This window comes from Poecilia reticulata, chromosome 7 (genome assembly GCF_904066995.2).
Source record: "Poecilia reticulata chromosome 7, P_reticulata-male-v2, whole genome shotgun sequence".
NCBI classification, from domain to species: Eukaryota; Metazoa; Chordata; class Actinopteri; order Cyprinodontiformes; family Poeciliidae; genus Poecilia; species Poecilia reticulata.
The window spans coordinates 29,096,609-29,112,949 of record NC_088836.1 but is presented as its reverse complement, the minus strand read 5'-3'; the positions used below and the strand labels follow the sequence as shown (position 1 = coordinate 29,112,949).

General features: G+C 39.9%; 1 protein-coding gene across 1 annotated transcript; it reads left to right on the top strand.

Annotated features, from left to right (window-relative positions):
• Positions 1-8,668: 8,668 nt before the first annotated feature.
• Positions 8,669-14,523, top strand: cd40 (CD40 molecule, TNF receptor superfamily member 5). The gene is made up of 9 exons (XM_008414550.3): positions 8,669-8,828; positions 9,365-9,446; positions 10,546-10,665; positions 10,747-10,890; positions 10,994-11,087; positions 12,059-12,117; positions 12,713-12,805; positions 12,893-12,924; positions 13,993-14,523. Exons 1-9 carry the CDS (start codon positions 8,790-8,792, stop codon positions 14,272-14,274), a joined length of 945 nt encoding a protein of 314 aa, XP_008412772.2. The 5' UTR covers positions 8,669-8,789; the 3' UTR covers positions 14,275-14,523.
• Positions 14,524-16,341: the final 1,818 nt, after the last annotated feature.

The following is a 16,341-nucleotide window of genomic DNA, read 5'->3' as shown; positions in this document are numbered from 1 at the left end:
AACTTTTAATTTTCAACTTTTTGCTGTCATTTTGCAACTACAAACTTCAATGTTACTCATTCGAATTTCATACGGTTGACCCATTAAGTAGCACATCATTTTGAAGTTGAATGATCAAAAATCATTCCACTACACATTTCTAAACACTGGTGTGCTTTTGTATTCAGCTGTGGCAAGTCCTGATGGATCTGTCCATCAGCTGCTTGTACTCCAAAATACCCTTAAAATAAAAATAGCACCTGGTTACTCTAATTATAAAAAGAGCCTAAAAGAGAACAATGTCCAGGTAATGCATGGAGGGTATTATCTATTTCTTTCTATTGATTCTGTATTTTTTCTCACTCTGTTTGATTGATCAGTGTGTGTTACATTGTATTGAAACAGTCTGTGATTTGAAATTCTACAGTGAAAAACATTACAGAGATAATATTATATGTAATATCAGTGCACCAGCCCCACTTTTAAGCTTAAAGATTCCTGATGTTATTTAGCAACACGTCAGCATGCTGCTGCCACCAACTGCAGCAGCAGAGACTTGAAGCAGAAAATGAGCCAATCAGAGGTGACATCACAGACTGTCTCCGCCTCTGAAATTATTTATAAAGTCAACCTACTTAGGAAGTGGGCTGGTTAACAGTAAGTGATTTGTTTTTGCAGGAAAATATGTGATGGTCAAAACAGAGAAAGATTGCTTGCTTATTGCTAATTTAATGTTTGTATTGCATAACTTTGAATCAACTGTGTAAGCAATTATTATTGAATTGGCTGTAAAGTTTTTTATTTTCCAATAAAGCAATTGAGGGAAAAAAATACCTATTGTAATTTGAGCAAACTTAAATCAAACGGCATCAGGAAGAAGACAGGCAGGAATACGACACTAATTAGAACAGAATAAACAGAGAAAGAAGGAAATAAGAAAATAAGGAGCCGAAGGCGTTGCTTTGTTTGAAAGGGTTAACCTAGTTATTAACAAGCCTTTATTAATTTCCAGGCCTAAGATGATGTAACATCAAACTGTGAGGAGAAACATATACTGATGTAATATGTGGACAATGTGCTTTCAGTGGTTCATCTTTCTTTTTTTATGTAGTGGTTTGTGTTAGAAAAGCAAACTTTATCCTTGAAATAAAATAACTTTTGTTTTGATTTTTCAACACTGGTGGCCTCAAATATCTCAAGTTCTTATTGTAAAGTATTTCTGAGGTTTGTGATGCACCAGTGGATTGTTGAGTATTCACTACAAATATTTTTTCAACATTTCTTTCTGTACTCTATTGTCTTTGTGTTCTTGGAAATATTTTTCATTTATTTAAGTCTTTAAAAACACAAAACTCCAGTATGTGTCTTTTAATCTTTTCTTTGGCTGTTTCGTGAGTTTAAGACAGAAATTCTTTTTCCCGTTTTTCAAATTTTTCCATTATGTGACAGCCCTGGGCCTTGTAGGCTGGTCTTGTTGTCCCTTTTTGTGCTCCTCCCATTTGCAGGTGTGCCTGATCGGGTGATTGGAGTGCAGGATATTTAAAGCTGGCTGTCTCCGTCTTTCAGCGGCGCTGGGTGGCTCGTAGCTGGTCGTTGGTGGTTTGTCGCCTGTGGCCCTCAGCGTCCATTCTGCAGAGGCAATGGTAGTTGCCAGGCCCCAGCTCCCCGTCTTTTGCACTTTTGAGTTTCTTTTGTTTTGATAGTTGTTTTTTGTTAATAAACATTTACTTTATTTCACTTTAACCATGGTATGGTTTCATGTTTTTGTTACGACCCTGAGCCAGTCGTAACAAATGGGGGCTCGTCCAAAGCAAGAATTCCTACAGTTTGTAAACTTGATGGTTTGAATGCGTGATGTTTTGTCATTCATCTTTTTTCGTGTTTGTAGGAGTGAGCACTGACGTCACCATTTGGGTGTGACACGTTTTTTTTTTGGCCGGCTTGTTTTTGGCAGCTGTGGCGTATTTGGTAGGTTGGTTCAATATGCAGGTGAGTGAAATGTTTTTTGAGCTTGTGCATCAGTGTTGGTTCTATTTTAGTGACTGTGTCTCCTGCTAGGCTAAGAGGTGCTGTCGCTTTAGACTTCACCTGTTTATTTTGATAGTGTCGTGGGGGTTTGCGGTTAGCGTTCACTGTGCGAGCAGTGATCTCGGGGGCAGTCCGTAAGATTAATTTCTTACTGGTTTGGTGCTTAATAAACCCGCCGCCGATCCACGTGAAGAGCCAGGAATCAGTTTATCAGGTGAGTCTTGGCAGCAGTGGCGCAAAAAGTGGGTATGCAGGGTATGCAACGCATAGGGGCGCAGCACCAGAGGGGGCGCCAAAACCCCGTCTGGAGGGGGCGGCGCGCCGATGATGTTTTCCCATACACTTCTGCGCGCCTTACGCACCTTCACCTCGCGCACATAACGAGGTAAATGCAGCGAGTTTTACCCTTCAGGTATCGCCGCCTCGGGGGTGGGAAGGGGGGGGGGGAGGGGGATGGGGAGTTGGGGGGGCGGAGGGGGCTGAGTGAGCGTCGCTCCTTCACCCTGACGTTCCTTCCCTCGGTCGGGGGGAGGAGGGGGCGCCGATCTATGTTTTCGCATCCACCTGAATAATGTGTAGTTGCGCCACTGCTTGGCAGGCAGGTAAAGTATAGTGGGGACATGGTTACTTTGGACCCATTGTGCACTTGTTTCAATTTGTTTTCACTTCACGCTGTAGTTGGCGCTTAGCTGGCGTTTTTTCTTTCTGTGACGTGATTAATTTTCGTCCTGAAAATGGAGTTTGACCTGGAAAGTTTTGTAGCTGATCCCTCTTTGGAGAAGTTTAATAGTACTACTAAAAACGATCTCATAGCCATTGCTGCTCATTTTAACATACCTGTGGTTAAACAAGAGAAAAAGGGGGTTATTAAAGGACGTTTATACGCCGCATTGGTTGAGCAAGAGGTTTTGCCACCTCCCGCACCAAACACGCAGGGTGAAGTTGGGCCGTTTTACCCTGAAGTGCGTAAAATGGAATTGGAATTGGAGATGCGTCGTTTGGAGCTGCAACATCAAGTTGAAATGCGCAAACTGGAATTGGAGGCAGTTGCGAAACGCGACTCAGCGCGCGGTTCTGCTGATCAGGACAGCGGTCTGGCAGGGGCCCAGTTTGACATTAATAAATGCATTCGTTTGATTCCACCGTTTTCAGAGTCGGATGTGGACAAGTATTTTGTCTTGTTTGAGCGTGTGGCTAAGACACTCAAGTGGCCTAGGGATGTTTGGCCGTTGCTTTTGCAGTGCGTATTTACGGGTAAAGCACAGGAAGCCTATGCCTCGATGTCACCTGGTGACAGTTTAAATTATGATAAAGTGAAGAGTGCAGTGGAAAAGGCTTACGAACTTGTACCCGAGGCATATAGACAAAAATTTCGCCGCTTTAAAAAATCCGACAATCAGAGTTACACGGAATTTGGGCGTGTAAAAACCGCTTTGTTTGATCGGTGGTGCGCTGCACAGGAGGTAAAAAACTTTGATCAGCTCCGCGATCTACTTTTGCTGGAGGAGTTTAAAACGGGTTGCCGGAAAACATAGCAACTTACATCAATGAGCAGAAAGCTAAGACCGTGTCTGAAGCTGCAGTGTTGGCAGACGAATACGTTCTGACGCATAAGGATTTTTCAGATCAGGTTGGTTTCAGACAATCTTTTGGGCGAAGCGAGTACCGCATTGATCGGGTTGATGTCGCTGAGCTAAATGAGGCCAGACGATTTAAAAGTCCGGTTGTTCGGGATGATCGGGTTTGTCATTATTGTCACAAACGCGGACACATTAAGGCGGATTGTTATCAGCTTAAAGCTGAAATGCAAAGGTTTGAGACTGCTCCTAAAGGTGTTGGTTTGGCTGCACCGGTGCAGAATCATCTAAAGGACGCGAAGAACGTTCAGCGTTCTGAAGTAGGCGTCTCCTATCTGCCTTTTATTCGTGATGGGTATGTGTCACTGCCAAACAGCACGGAGAAGGTTCCAGTTAAGATCTTTAGGGATACTGGCGCGTTTGACTCTTTCATTAGAGCTGATGTTTTGCCGTTCTCGGTTGAATCTGAGACAGGTGCCTGTGTTCCGATGCGAGGAATGGGATTAAACGTCTTGTTTGTTCCACTACATAAAGTATATCTCGACTGTGAACTATTTACGGGTGACGCACAGTTGGCTGTGCGCCCTGCTTTGCCGATTGACGGAGTCTCTGTGATTTTAGGTAACGGTTTAGCTGGGACACATTTGTGGGCGGAGACTGTGCAGTTGGATGGACTTGTTAAGTCGGAGCCGATTAAACGAGTCATTTCTCAGACTGACGAGAATAACAGGGAATTCCAGGATGTTTTTACCGCATGCGCAGTTACTCGAGCCATGACTCGTGCTCAGAGCGGGAAAGAGGAAAAATGTGTGAAAAAATGACTCTTCCATTGTCCAGTTTTCCCATGTCTCTGTCTCGCAGCGAGTTCGTGGCGGAGCAGCAAGCTGATGCTTCTCTTAAGAGTCTCTTCGATCAGGTGCGCCCGCTGAGTGAAATCACGGATGGTGCATGTGGCTACTTCCTGCAGGACTCGTTGTTGGTGAGGAAATGGTTACCCCATGCTGACATTGTGGGTGAGCCAGTATTTCAAATAGTGGTTCCCATTAAACTCCGCTCCGCAGTGTGCAAAGTTGCTCATGACGAGTCTGGCCATTCTGGTGTACGTAAAACGTATGACCGGGTGCTCAGACATTTTTTCTGGCCGCGTATTAAAAAGGACGTATCGTCTTACATTAAGATGTGTCATGTCTGTCAGCTCATTGCTAAACCCAATCAGACTTTGAAACCGTTCCCATTACGCCCAATTGTTGCCGCATCTGAGCCGTTTGAGCACTTAATAATTGATTGCGTTGGCCCGTTACCTCGCTCAAAGGCTGGGTCATTATATCTGCTCACTGTGATATGTCAAACTACACGTTATCCAGCAGCCTATCCATTACGGTCAATAACTGCTAGGTCAGTTGTACGTGCGCTCACTCAGTTTTTTTCGGTGTTTGGCATCCCTAAAGTCATACAATCTGACCAAGGAACGAATTTTTCATCACATTTGTTCAGTCAGGTTTTGAAGCAGTTACGGATCCGACACAGTAAAGCAACAGCGTATCATCCAGAGAGTCAGGGGGCGTTAGAGCGCTTCCACCAGTCTCTGAAGTCTCTCCTGCGAGCTTACTGTACAGAACTGGCGGGCGACTGGGAGGAAGGTTTGCTGTGGCTGATGCTGGCCGCCAGGGAGGTAACCCAGGAAAGCACCGGGTTTAGCCCAAACGAACTGGTTTTTACGCACAACGTTAAGGGTCCGTTGGCTGTGGTAGCGCACGGGCTTAAAGAATCCGTTCCACCGACAAACTTGTTGGATTATGTAAATGGTTTCAGAAGACGCTTGTATCTGGCGCGGGATCTTGCTAAAGAGAGGCTGACTGAAGCGCAGAGGAAAATGAAAAGTCTGTTTGATCGCCGTGCTGAGGTTCGCTCATTTCTGCCTGGTGATCAAGTGTTAGCTTTGTGTCCAGTCATGACTTCTCCTTTTCAGGCTAAATTTTCTGGTCCATATACGGTCCTGGAGAGGGTTTCCGACCAGAACTATTTAATATCAATGCCAGAGCGGAGAAAGAAAAACCAGTTGTGTCATGTTAACACGTTAAAAGCATATTATGCTCATGACGTTTTATTTCAGCCTCATGGCGTTGCCCCGGTGTGTACCGTAAACAGCCTTGATGGAGGCAGCGAGACCTTCAGCACCACGGATAGCGCAGTGTCACCTGTGAGGAATGACAGCGGTACAGATGAGTTGGACAGCGCTCTGATTCATGGGCGTCTTAACATGGATATTCAATACATTAAAGGGAAAAGCAATATAAAAGCCGATGCGTTATCTCGCGCTCCAGTTTAGTAGTTTGTTTTGTGCTCTTTTCTCTTTATTTCCTTTTCTTGTCCTTAAAAGAGCTTCTGAGTGCACCAGTTGCTGGTTTGGAAAGTGGAGTAGGGAGAAGAAAACCTGGGCATTACATATCTACTTTGCTAAGTACGACTGGTGAAAATGGTGGCTGTGTTTGTTTACGCACGGTGAGTTAGGCAGGAGCAGGGTTCCTTATAGGAACCTGCTTTTTATGGGTGGGGGTGTGACAGCCCTGGGCCTTGTAGGCTGGTCTTGTTGTCCCTTTTTGTGCTCCTCCCATTTGCAGGTGTGCCTGATCGGGTGATTGGAGTGCAGGATATTTAAAGCTGGCTGTCTCCGTCTTTCAGCGGCGCTGGGTGGCTCGTAGCTGGTCGTTGGTGGTTTGTCGCCTGTGGCCCTCAGCGTCCATTCTGCAGAGGCAATGGTAGTTGCCAGGCCCCAGCTCCCCGTCTTTTGCACTTTTGAGTTTCTTTTGTTTTGATAGTTGTTTTTTGTTAATAAACATTTACTTTATTTCACTTTAACCATGGTATGGTTTCATGTTTTTGTTACGACCCTGAGCCAGTCGTAACAATTATTTTATGTATTGTTTCCACTAGTAAATCAGTAGATTGCAGGTGATCAGAACCTCCTGAATATGTAATGGTTTTTGACCTAGTTGCCTCTTTTCATAGGACTACAGCAGCAAGTTATGATGAAGCCATATTCAAATGCCTTTTATTCATGTTTTCAGCTTTTCAGTCACTTGGTGCATTTCTCACGTCACTATTAACATTAGAAAAACAGCCAATTCGTTTCTCAAAATAATTTGTGCATACTGCAAAATCTGGAAAAGTGTTTCACTTAACAAAAATGGAATTCAAGTTTTTATGGCAACGAAAACGTCAGCATCATCAAAATGAAAAGTCCTGATACCATGTTTATGAACGAAGTGGCCACTGGCTTTGTTTTCATGACAGTCCAATGAAAAAAAGTTCAATTTTTATTACGCTACCTGAAAATACTCAAGGCAGCCCACAAATGTAACTGCATCCAAAACCTATACTCTCATTTGTGCTGCACTACTTCAGCATATTTTTCCTCAAGTAAAAGTAAAAAAATAACTGTCCAAGAAATTACTCAAGAGTAAAAAAGTATTTTATATAAAGGCTATTCGAGTACTGAGTAACTGATTGGATTATCTGATTTAATATTTAATAATTATGTCATCAGACAGACAAAAATGTACAGTCATGTACAAATTCTGGTGTTTTAAAGACTAAAATTAATACAAATAAATAACGTTATTACAAAATAACAGATTCAGGCAGAAGAAACATTTTTCAAATAAAAATAATGCTCATAGATATACTTTATCTATATTTCATATAAAGTTTGCTCTTTGCAGTAATAAGCTAAGTATTGTAAAATTGCTCCTAAAACTAAAAATTTTCCCCAAAAAGTTACTCAAGTAAATGTAATTGAGTAACATTACCACTTCACCTCTGCACATCACTGTATCTAGTGAGATAAATGAGTACAAGACACTGAATATGATGGTTTGCATTTTTGCTGCATATGCCCTTTGCAGTTCTAATTTGTTTACAGCTTTGCTTAAAAGCAAAGTAGAAACTTATTTACAGTAAGAAACATATTTTGGGTATAAGCTGAGGTTCTCGTCATAGACACTGTTCAAGTTGGGAGACATTTTCAGGAAACAATGATAAAGAAATGCAGGAAGAAAGAAACAAACATAAAAAAAAAGAAACAAAGAAAAAAGGGGATTTTATCTCCTGACTTACTGTAATTTAAAAAAAAACAACAACATTGTAATGCCTCCTAAAAAATTACACATCTGGTTGTGTTGCTATTCCTCACATGATTTTTGCACAATGACGTCTTATTTCTATACAGCCAGAGTAGGAATTTCCATATCCTGAAAAAAAATTTCCTCCCATTACACTACATAACACTACAAGAAAAATAAGGTAAACTCAGACTCTCAGCCGAGCTGGTAAAATGATCAGAGTTGGTAGGGAAGTGTATTTAGAGCATCTCAGGGGAATCCTCCACAGCAGTTAGAGATGGGAAAATCCCCCTAATGAAAAGTTTTTGGGGAATCCCTTCATTCTTACAATCAACGCTGATTGTTTGAGGACACAAAAACAAACTCATGCTGTATTTCCTGAGAACTGATGGCATGTGGATAGAAGCACTGTTACTTTCCTCACTGTTATCCGTAGATTCAGTTTAAAACAAGCAAAAAAACCAAGATTCTTTTTAATTTACCTGCAAGTGGTTTCGCATTTCTGCAATGCATTTCATAATATTTAGAACACAATACTCCATGACATTTAGAATGTTCACCTGGAAATATGTTTGCTAACGACAAATTACTCAGAGGGAACAAATATGAGGAAGGAGGTGTGTGTTATGACATGTTGCACGTTGCGTAACAGAGTGAAGCAGCTGAAACTGAACAAAATCTACTAAAGTATAAGCATAAGTATTTAAAATTTAACTAGAATAATCCAAGTCATTTCATTAAGCAGTTGATGGGTGAAAATTATTTATTTTATCCTTATATTTGCAAAATAAAGCCATTTAGATACTGAAGGAGGGGGTGGGATTACATTCCATAATGATCCCAAAACCTTTCATGTTTTAGTTGAGAAACAACTGTGAGGATAAACTAGGATGGAAGGGGGAACCACGTCATACTTTTTGCTTTTACAGGAAACGGTCAAGAATTAAAAAAATCACGTGGAAAACCAGTTTCAGCTCCTCCCCCTGTGGTAGTAACTATAGACCATGAGCACAGGCAGAGGTTAGAGCTGCACGGTTGGTCTGAAGGAGCTACGGTGTCAGAGACTTCGTCTGTTTTTATCAACATGTTTGGATATCAGCTGCTGCTCGTCAGCGTCCTTATGGTGAGTAATAATAATAAACACGCTCATTTATGTATTGCGTAGTTGAAAAAGCGGAAGGTTATAAACCGAAGACGGCTCGAAAAACATCGTTCTTCGCGACTTTATTTCAGATCTAGTTTTTTTATGATGTTTTGTGAATCATTATTTAACGTGAACGCTCATGCATCACTGTAATGTTGGTCATTTAGGCTGATTTGTGTCGGTTCTCGCTGAAAGCGCTGCTTGTAGGAGGAGGGGCGGGGCGGGGGGGGGCGAGGCAGGGGGGTCTTTTAGTTTCACTTTCGACTCTGGGATCCTGAGTGAAACCAAACACGTAAAATAACGTTATTGGCAGCAAGAAAAACAAGAGAAAAACCCTGCAGCTGCTGTCCCCGGAGCTTTGAATAGGTTGAATTTTTGGGACTTTCCACCCCGGCCCTAGCCGTGTGGACTGAGGAAGTGAAGCTACAGTCAATTACCCACAGAAACTGCGCCAGAGATCACATGAGGACACGAGTTTAATAATTAGAGTGTTTTTTTTTTTTCCTCCTTTGCAGGGCATGAGCGCCGCTCAGGCCTTGTGCGACCCTACCACCCAGTATGAGGAAAATGGACAGTGCTGCATGAAGTGTGGACCAGGTATGCAAACAGTCTGGAAACGTCGTTTCGCCTCGCCTTGTTGCTTAGTTTATAGGTTGGAGTTCATATATGATATTAATACAGTAGATGTGAAGAAGCTCTGCTGACGTGATGACACAATGACGCCATTACACCAGCTGCAGAACCCCTCACTTTTGCTTTCATTTACTTTTCCTCTAGTCCTTCCCTTTTGCTTTCCCGGCCTTTGGGAATTTCCACATCCTCCCTGTGGGGTTTGGTTCTGAATGTTTCAGACTCCTCCTTAAAGATGTCTGAACGAGACAATATTCTTTTCTCCTGCATGGTAGCCGTAGTCCAGTATGGGGTTCCAAAGTTCTCCTATGACACAATAATAGCCTTTAGAGAAAATACAAAAAAGGGTCCATCCATTACTCCACCCATCCATCTGGTTCCCGTGTCTTATGGCAGTCAAAGCCATACTAAAAACATAAATACTAAAACCTTTCACCCCACATTGAAAATTCCTTCTTTGTCCTTTTTGAGATAATTAAAACAAAGATGAAAAACTAACTCCAACCATAAAGGATCAGTATCCTACATTTTTGTTAAATGCATCTTATTGACAAAGTTGAATTATCTCCTCAGTCTGTCATCAAGGACCATATTAATGACCCATTCATTTTAAATTAGGTGGGTTCACACAGGAAAAGCTTAGAATCATGCAGGACTCTACCATATGGCCAGAAAACCCTTGATAAATATTAAGAAATATTCTAGCTGTGGTAGACATGAAGCCTGCTGTATGAAAACTGAGAGTTGTGAAGTATTCCCATTTCTTGTACTTCGGTGTTATGTTTGCACTGGCATATCATTAGCACTATTTACTCTGCATGTAGCATGTTAGCAGTGACGGAGTTAACTGCTAACAGTAGATGTGGGTCCCAATGTTATGCTAATGTAGTCAGAATAAAGCACTGGAGGAGCAATGTTTGCTAGAAAATAAGTTGCAGAGGATCTGTTGGGAGTTGTTTGTCACTATTGGTTAGGAACAGGTTATGCTGATTCTTCCTGTCGGAATAAGTTGATTTGTCATGTGTGGTTAAGGAAATAAATCACTGTCCCATAACTTGTTTTGCAGGAACAAAAATGACAATGAAAGACTGTGAAAATCCAACATGTGAGCCATGCGGCCCGGATGAATATCAGGAGAGGTACACCACTGAAAAACAGTGTGAAGCCCAGCCATATTGTGATCCAAGTAAGACCTTTGCACATTTCACACACATTTGTATTTTCTTTCACTGCATGTCTTTTAAAAGTGTGTCCCTTTTTCTTTCAGATAAAAACGTGTATGCTGGAGTCCATGACAGTAAGACGAAAGCTGTCTGCATATGTATACAAGGGTTCCACTGCTCAAGCAAAAGTTGTTTGACCTGCGTGCCGCACAAGCAGTGTGGGCCAGGAGAAGGAGTTCAGTCCGAAGGTGCGACAGAAATTTTTAAATTACGTAATTTTTTATAGAACAATTAACAGTTTTCTTTTCCTCTTGGCACAGTTTTTAAAAAATAATTACCCTTGACTTTCAGGGAATCAAAAAGATGATACAGTGTGCCAACCATGTGTGGAGGGGACATTTTCCAATGAAACCTCCATGTCTGGCCGCTGCATTAAACACACAAAGTAAGTGCTGATGCCCACAAATTGAGACAACAACACTTAGAATACTTTTCTAATTCAATGAGGGTCACAAAATTCATTTACTGATTTATATGTTGTGAATTTTGACTGTGGTGACTACTGTGATCTTTCATTTTCACTCACTAGCTTAATTATTTAATCATTTAGTATCAATTTTGAGCTAATGTATAAAATATATGTGGCTCCTCTTTTATTTTACTCTAAAGTTGTAGATACAAATTTGTGGACAAGTTTTAAGCACTCGGGTTATAAAACTGCATTCCAATCACTGATCATTACACATCTAAAAATTGAAAGAGTATGACACGACCAGAAAAATAAAACATTTGTTTAAAAAATGCCATTATGAGTACTGTTTAAAGCTTACAACAGGCATTATATGGGGCATAGAAATTTGGAAATTGAATTATTTGGACTTCGTGCAACACAGTATGTTGCTGCAAAGTCCTAAAGCCTAAAGCAACATGCTGGGCTACTTAAAAACTATTTAACGTCGTATTCTCAATTTCACTGCATTGTATTATGATGCAGCCTGGTGAGACACAGTGGTAGAGGCAGCATAAGGGTGTTGGAACGCTATCATTTGGAAGGAATTGGGGAAAATATAATAAATATTTGGCTATCCTGGAAGAAAACCCATTAGAAGCTGTAAAGACTTGAGTCTAATGAATGAGGTTCACCTTCTAGCAAGAACAATTAACAAATATCCAGCCAGGGATGCAAAGAGGTGGTAGTCGAAGTACTAAACTAAATCCAGTTTGAAATAGAAAGCAATATTTTACTACTTTGTATCATTCTATTACATAAAATCCCAATAGTATGCACTGAACTTCATGGTTCATGAGTTATCACTGTACATACAAAGAGTTAGGATTTCACAAATTGGCCAGATATTGATGTGACTCACAGTATCAAGTAGGCATTAAACCTTAACCCTGTAAAACTCTTTCCAGGTGTCTGCCGGATTACACTACTGAAGTAGCTGGAACCGACCGATCCGACACCGTATGTGGTGAGTTTTGTGTGACTCAGAGGTTTCTCACCCTTACCTTACATTTATCTGTTGCCTCTGTGGTTAGAAATTTTGTCGAGTTGCTCAGAACGAAACTTTCTCACTGACACAGGCATGTAAACCTGTTAGTAATGTGGTCCCGAGGTTGGGAGCAGCAGTGTGTTTTACTAGTGCATTATTTAGATTACTTCTATGTGTGGGACAGATGAAATGTTAAAAATACCTCTGCCTGTTCGTCATTCAGGATTCAGGGTTTTTTCAAAATAAAATGCACCTTGGGAGGGTGAAATATCTTGGTGAAATGGTTTGTATTTGCAAACCAGCCAATCCAGGAGTGCCTTACATTTTCCTTTGCATTGCATTAATAGATAATAAATATTAAGGTATATTTTGTCATGTAGTTTCAAATTTCTGCTGAGTCCATTACCCCCTCGAATACAAGGGTTCCACTGTACGTATTTTTTTATGAAATGGAAAACCATCCTTTTAACTTCCTACATTAAAAATGTAAATAAGTAAGATGACTGACATTGTTAGATATGACTTTATGTGTCAGTATCTAATTGTTGCTTTTTCCTGTCTGCTTCTCTTACAGTAAAGAACAGCCGGGTCCATATCATAGTTGGCACTGTGATGGGAATCTTTGTAGTTGCATGTTGTGTATTTGGAGTGTTTCTGTATTGCCAACGTAAGCTTCACTCTGAACGTTCACATCGTGCTGTTAATAGTGTTGATCAAGCATTTAAAATGTTTTTTTTGTCTCTCTTCATTCCAGGTAAATCGAATTTAGAGAAGGTGAAAAAATTGGTAAATATAAGTTTTATTTCAAATTGAATAAATATTTGTATACATGTAGGTGGTAGCTGACTGCTTTGTCTGTTTATTTTAAAAAAATAATTGGATGTACTTTAAATAACGGAAATATTATTTGTGTTTTCTAAATATAACGATTACAAACTAGACTGGAAACCACTTAATACCCAACAATAACGCATCCAGCATAAAATATAAAGAGAAAATAACAACGATTCATAAAATCGGAGGAGCATCATAAAGCAACATTAGAGATGTCAAGCATATTAAAGCTGTTGATATAATAAATCAGCAAACTTCAAAATTACATACATATAAATTGACCATATTGATGTGACTCACAGTATAAAGTAGGTATTAAACCTTAACTCTGTAAAACTCTTTCCAGATATATAAAGCTTAATGTAGTAATATTTTTTTAATGTAGTAGCATAATCTCACACTGAAAAATCCAAAAATGTGACTACATTTCCAGTTCCAGTGTTAAGTTCTTTACAAAATTCTAATTTGTTGGTCTTATATAGGGTAAACTTGTATTATTATATCATTGTCAATATGTTACTTGAAAATGATTTCAAAATAATATTTCAGTTTATCGCAATAATTACTAGGGACAATTTATTTTCTAGCAAAATTTGCTATTGTTTAAAACTATTGGTGTATTTGTATTTTTATTTATTTTTTTGCTTCAATGTAGGAAATTGTTTTACCTTTAGATGCAAAAAATGTCTCTTTAAATTAAACCATATATGACTAAACCTGTACTTGTTTTTTGTCTTTAATTAGAAAACAATTAGGCATACAGCATTGGACCAGTTAAAGCATGAACCTGTGAATAGCCTATACCTTTTAACCAAAAAGAAAACAGAAACATCTTAATGCTATTAAAATTAAAATCAAGCTTTGATTCAAACTCAGACTTCCACCAGAGGTTTTAAATACATAAAAGCAACAGTTTTGGCTCTAAGCAGATGTGGATTTAAATGTTTCTTATTCAGTAAATGATAGAATATACTTTTTTTTTTTTAAACATCTATTTGATTTTCTTTCACCCTCTCACAGGAGTGTATTGAGTCTATTGGACCGACGGAAACATACAGGCCAGATGAAGAAACCTCCCTGTTTCCTGGACCACAGACTCCAGTGGAAAACGAAGACAGAAGCCTCCCTTCTCAGGAAGACGCAAGAAGCTTTTCTGCAATGTCCCTCGGTTCCGCTGGGGAGCACGGAAGAAGTGAGAATGGAAAAATTGTGTGTTCTGTGGAGGAGGAAGGAAAAATGGCCCGTCTGCCCCGTCAGGAATCACAAGTATCGAGCTCCTCTACCGTCGGCTTCAGTTCATGATGTAACTGGGGAGAATCGGTTGTGTCATAACGGACTTTCTGGAAGATAAAGCTGTATTTATTGTCCCTAATGTGCCTGTAAATTTTGCTGAATCGATGTACATGAGGTTGAATCATTTGCTGTTTTTGCATAACTTAGATGTTCTACTTGTTGCAATGAAACACATTAATGCTATTGTTCATGTTTTTGGTGTACTGAAGCACTGTGTTATTATAGTAAGAACTGCATTAAATGTTATTCATGTTTTTAGAGGACGTGTGTACTTCACCCAAACTAAATACAAATAGTTTCAGCAGAGATATTTTACCTTAAAAATGTTGGGGTAACTAAGGAAACAGTTTGGCAACAACTACTTTGAGTCTCAGTTCAGCAAATTTGTTGGTGTAATATAAGTTTACCAAATTAACTATAAGTAGTAGTAATTAGACTGAGTGTGTTTTGAACTAACAAATAATACATCTATGCTAATCCTGTAAGTAACTATGTCCCGTTATTGATACTTGCAGAATTAGCACATATGTATTGTTATTTTTATGGATGTCTGGCTGTCTTGAGGGCTGCACAGTGGTGCAGTTGGTAGAGCTGTTGCTTTGCAGCAAGAAGGTTCTGGGTTCGATTCCCGGCCCTGGTCTTTCTGCATGGAGTTTGCATGTTCTCCCTGTGCATGTGTGGGTTTTCTCCGGGTACTCCGGTTTCCTCCCACAGTCCAAAAACATGACTGTCAGATTAATTGGCCTCTTCAAATTGTCCTTAGGACAATTTACATGGTTGTTTGTGTGTCTCTGTGTTGCCCTGTGACGGACTGGTGACCTGTCCAGGGTGACCCCGCCTCTTGCCCGGAACGTTAACTGGAGATGGGCACCAGCAACCCTCCCGACCCCACCAAGGGACAAGGGTGTAAGAAAATGGATGGATGGATGTTTGTCTTGATAACATTAGCTGCAATCCTAACAGGGAACATTAAACCACCAGATAAACATAATAGTTATAATAATTATGTTTATTACAACATAAAGAAATGAGACATTAATCAAATATGAAGGATGTTTTTTCTGAGTGGTTTTTGAAAGGGTGAAGACAGAATCCTGACTTAAATCTGAAGGGAAGTATTGGTGGAAGCTAAAGATTAGGGTATTGGTAAGGAGGCCTTCCAACCTAAATCCATTCTGATTGGATATGAGCGCTTTAGGTGAGGAGAGTTATTTCTCTTGCAGTTACCTCTTTTATCCTCAAAGTGGCGCAAGTGCGTTGCTATTAGTCGGGGACAGAGCTGCCGCTTTATATGAAGCGCTACGGAAACACCAATCCGGCTTAACATTATGACCACTGACATTTGAATTGAATCAGATCATTTTAGAGTAATAGTATATTCTTTTTTTGTAAATTAACCCACAACTGCCACAACTGGTTCAGAAATGGTTTGATGATCAGAAAAACTTTGAAATGTTGATTTTGTCTCCAAATCCCTCAGATCTACGTCCAATCAAGAATCTACTCCTAACACCTGGGTACCACAGCAATGGGCTCATATTCAAAGTCTTTGTCTTCTGTGGGAACTTCTGTTGCTTCAAGTTCAGATCTGAAGACTTTGATGCTTCAAAGTGAACGCATACTAAAGTCGTGTGAACCCGTTAGAGTCTATAAGTCGTTATAAAATAATGTTTGTTGGAATTTAAATGTGATCTAAATTTTGATTATCTTTAAAATGTCTCTTTGATAGAGTCATGAAACATTTTTTAAATCATTTTCTACAACAACTTCAATGAATCCCTGTGCTGATTGTGAAACTGTATCCACAGCTACATTATGGCTCAGTGCATCAATTGCTTTACTATGTTTACCCAAAAATAAAAAACGTCACATATATATTTATAACTTAATTTTGACTTGAATACTTAGATGGAAATGCATTCTAATTAAAACGGCACTTATTTGTATATATTTTATCAGTCTAATAAAGTAATACTGTTAAAAAAGTTTCCTCATTTTAAATATCATCAATTGTACAAAACCTAATCATTACATAACATGAGTAAAAATGCAAAAAGTATGAAGGGAAATTTTCTG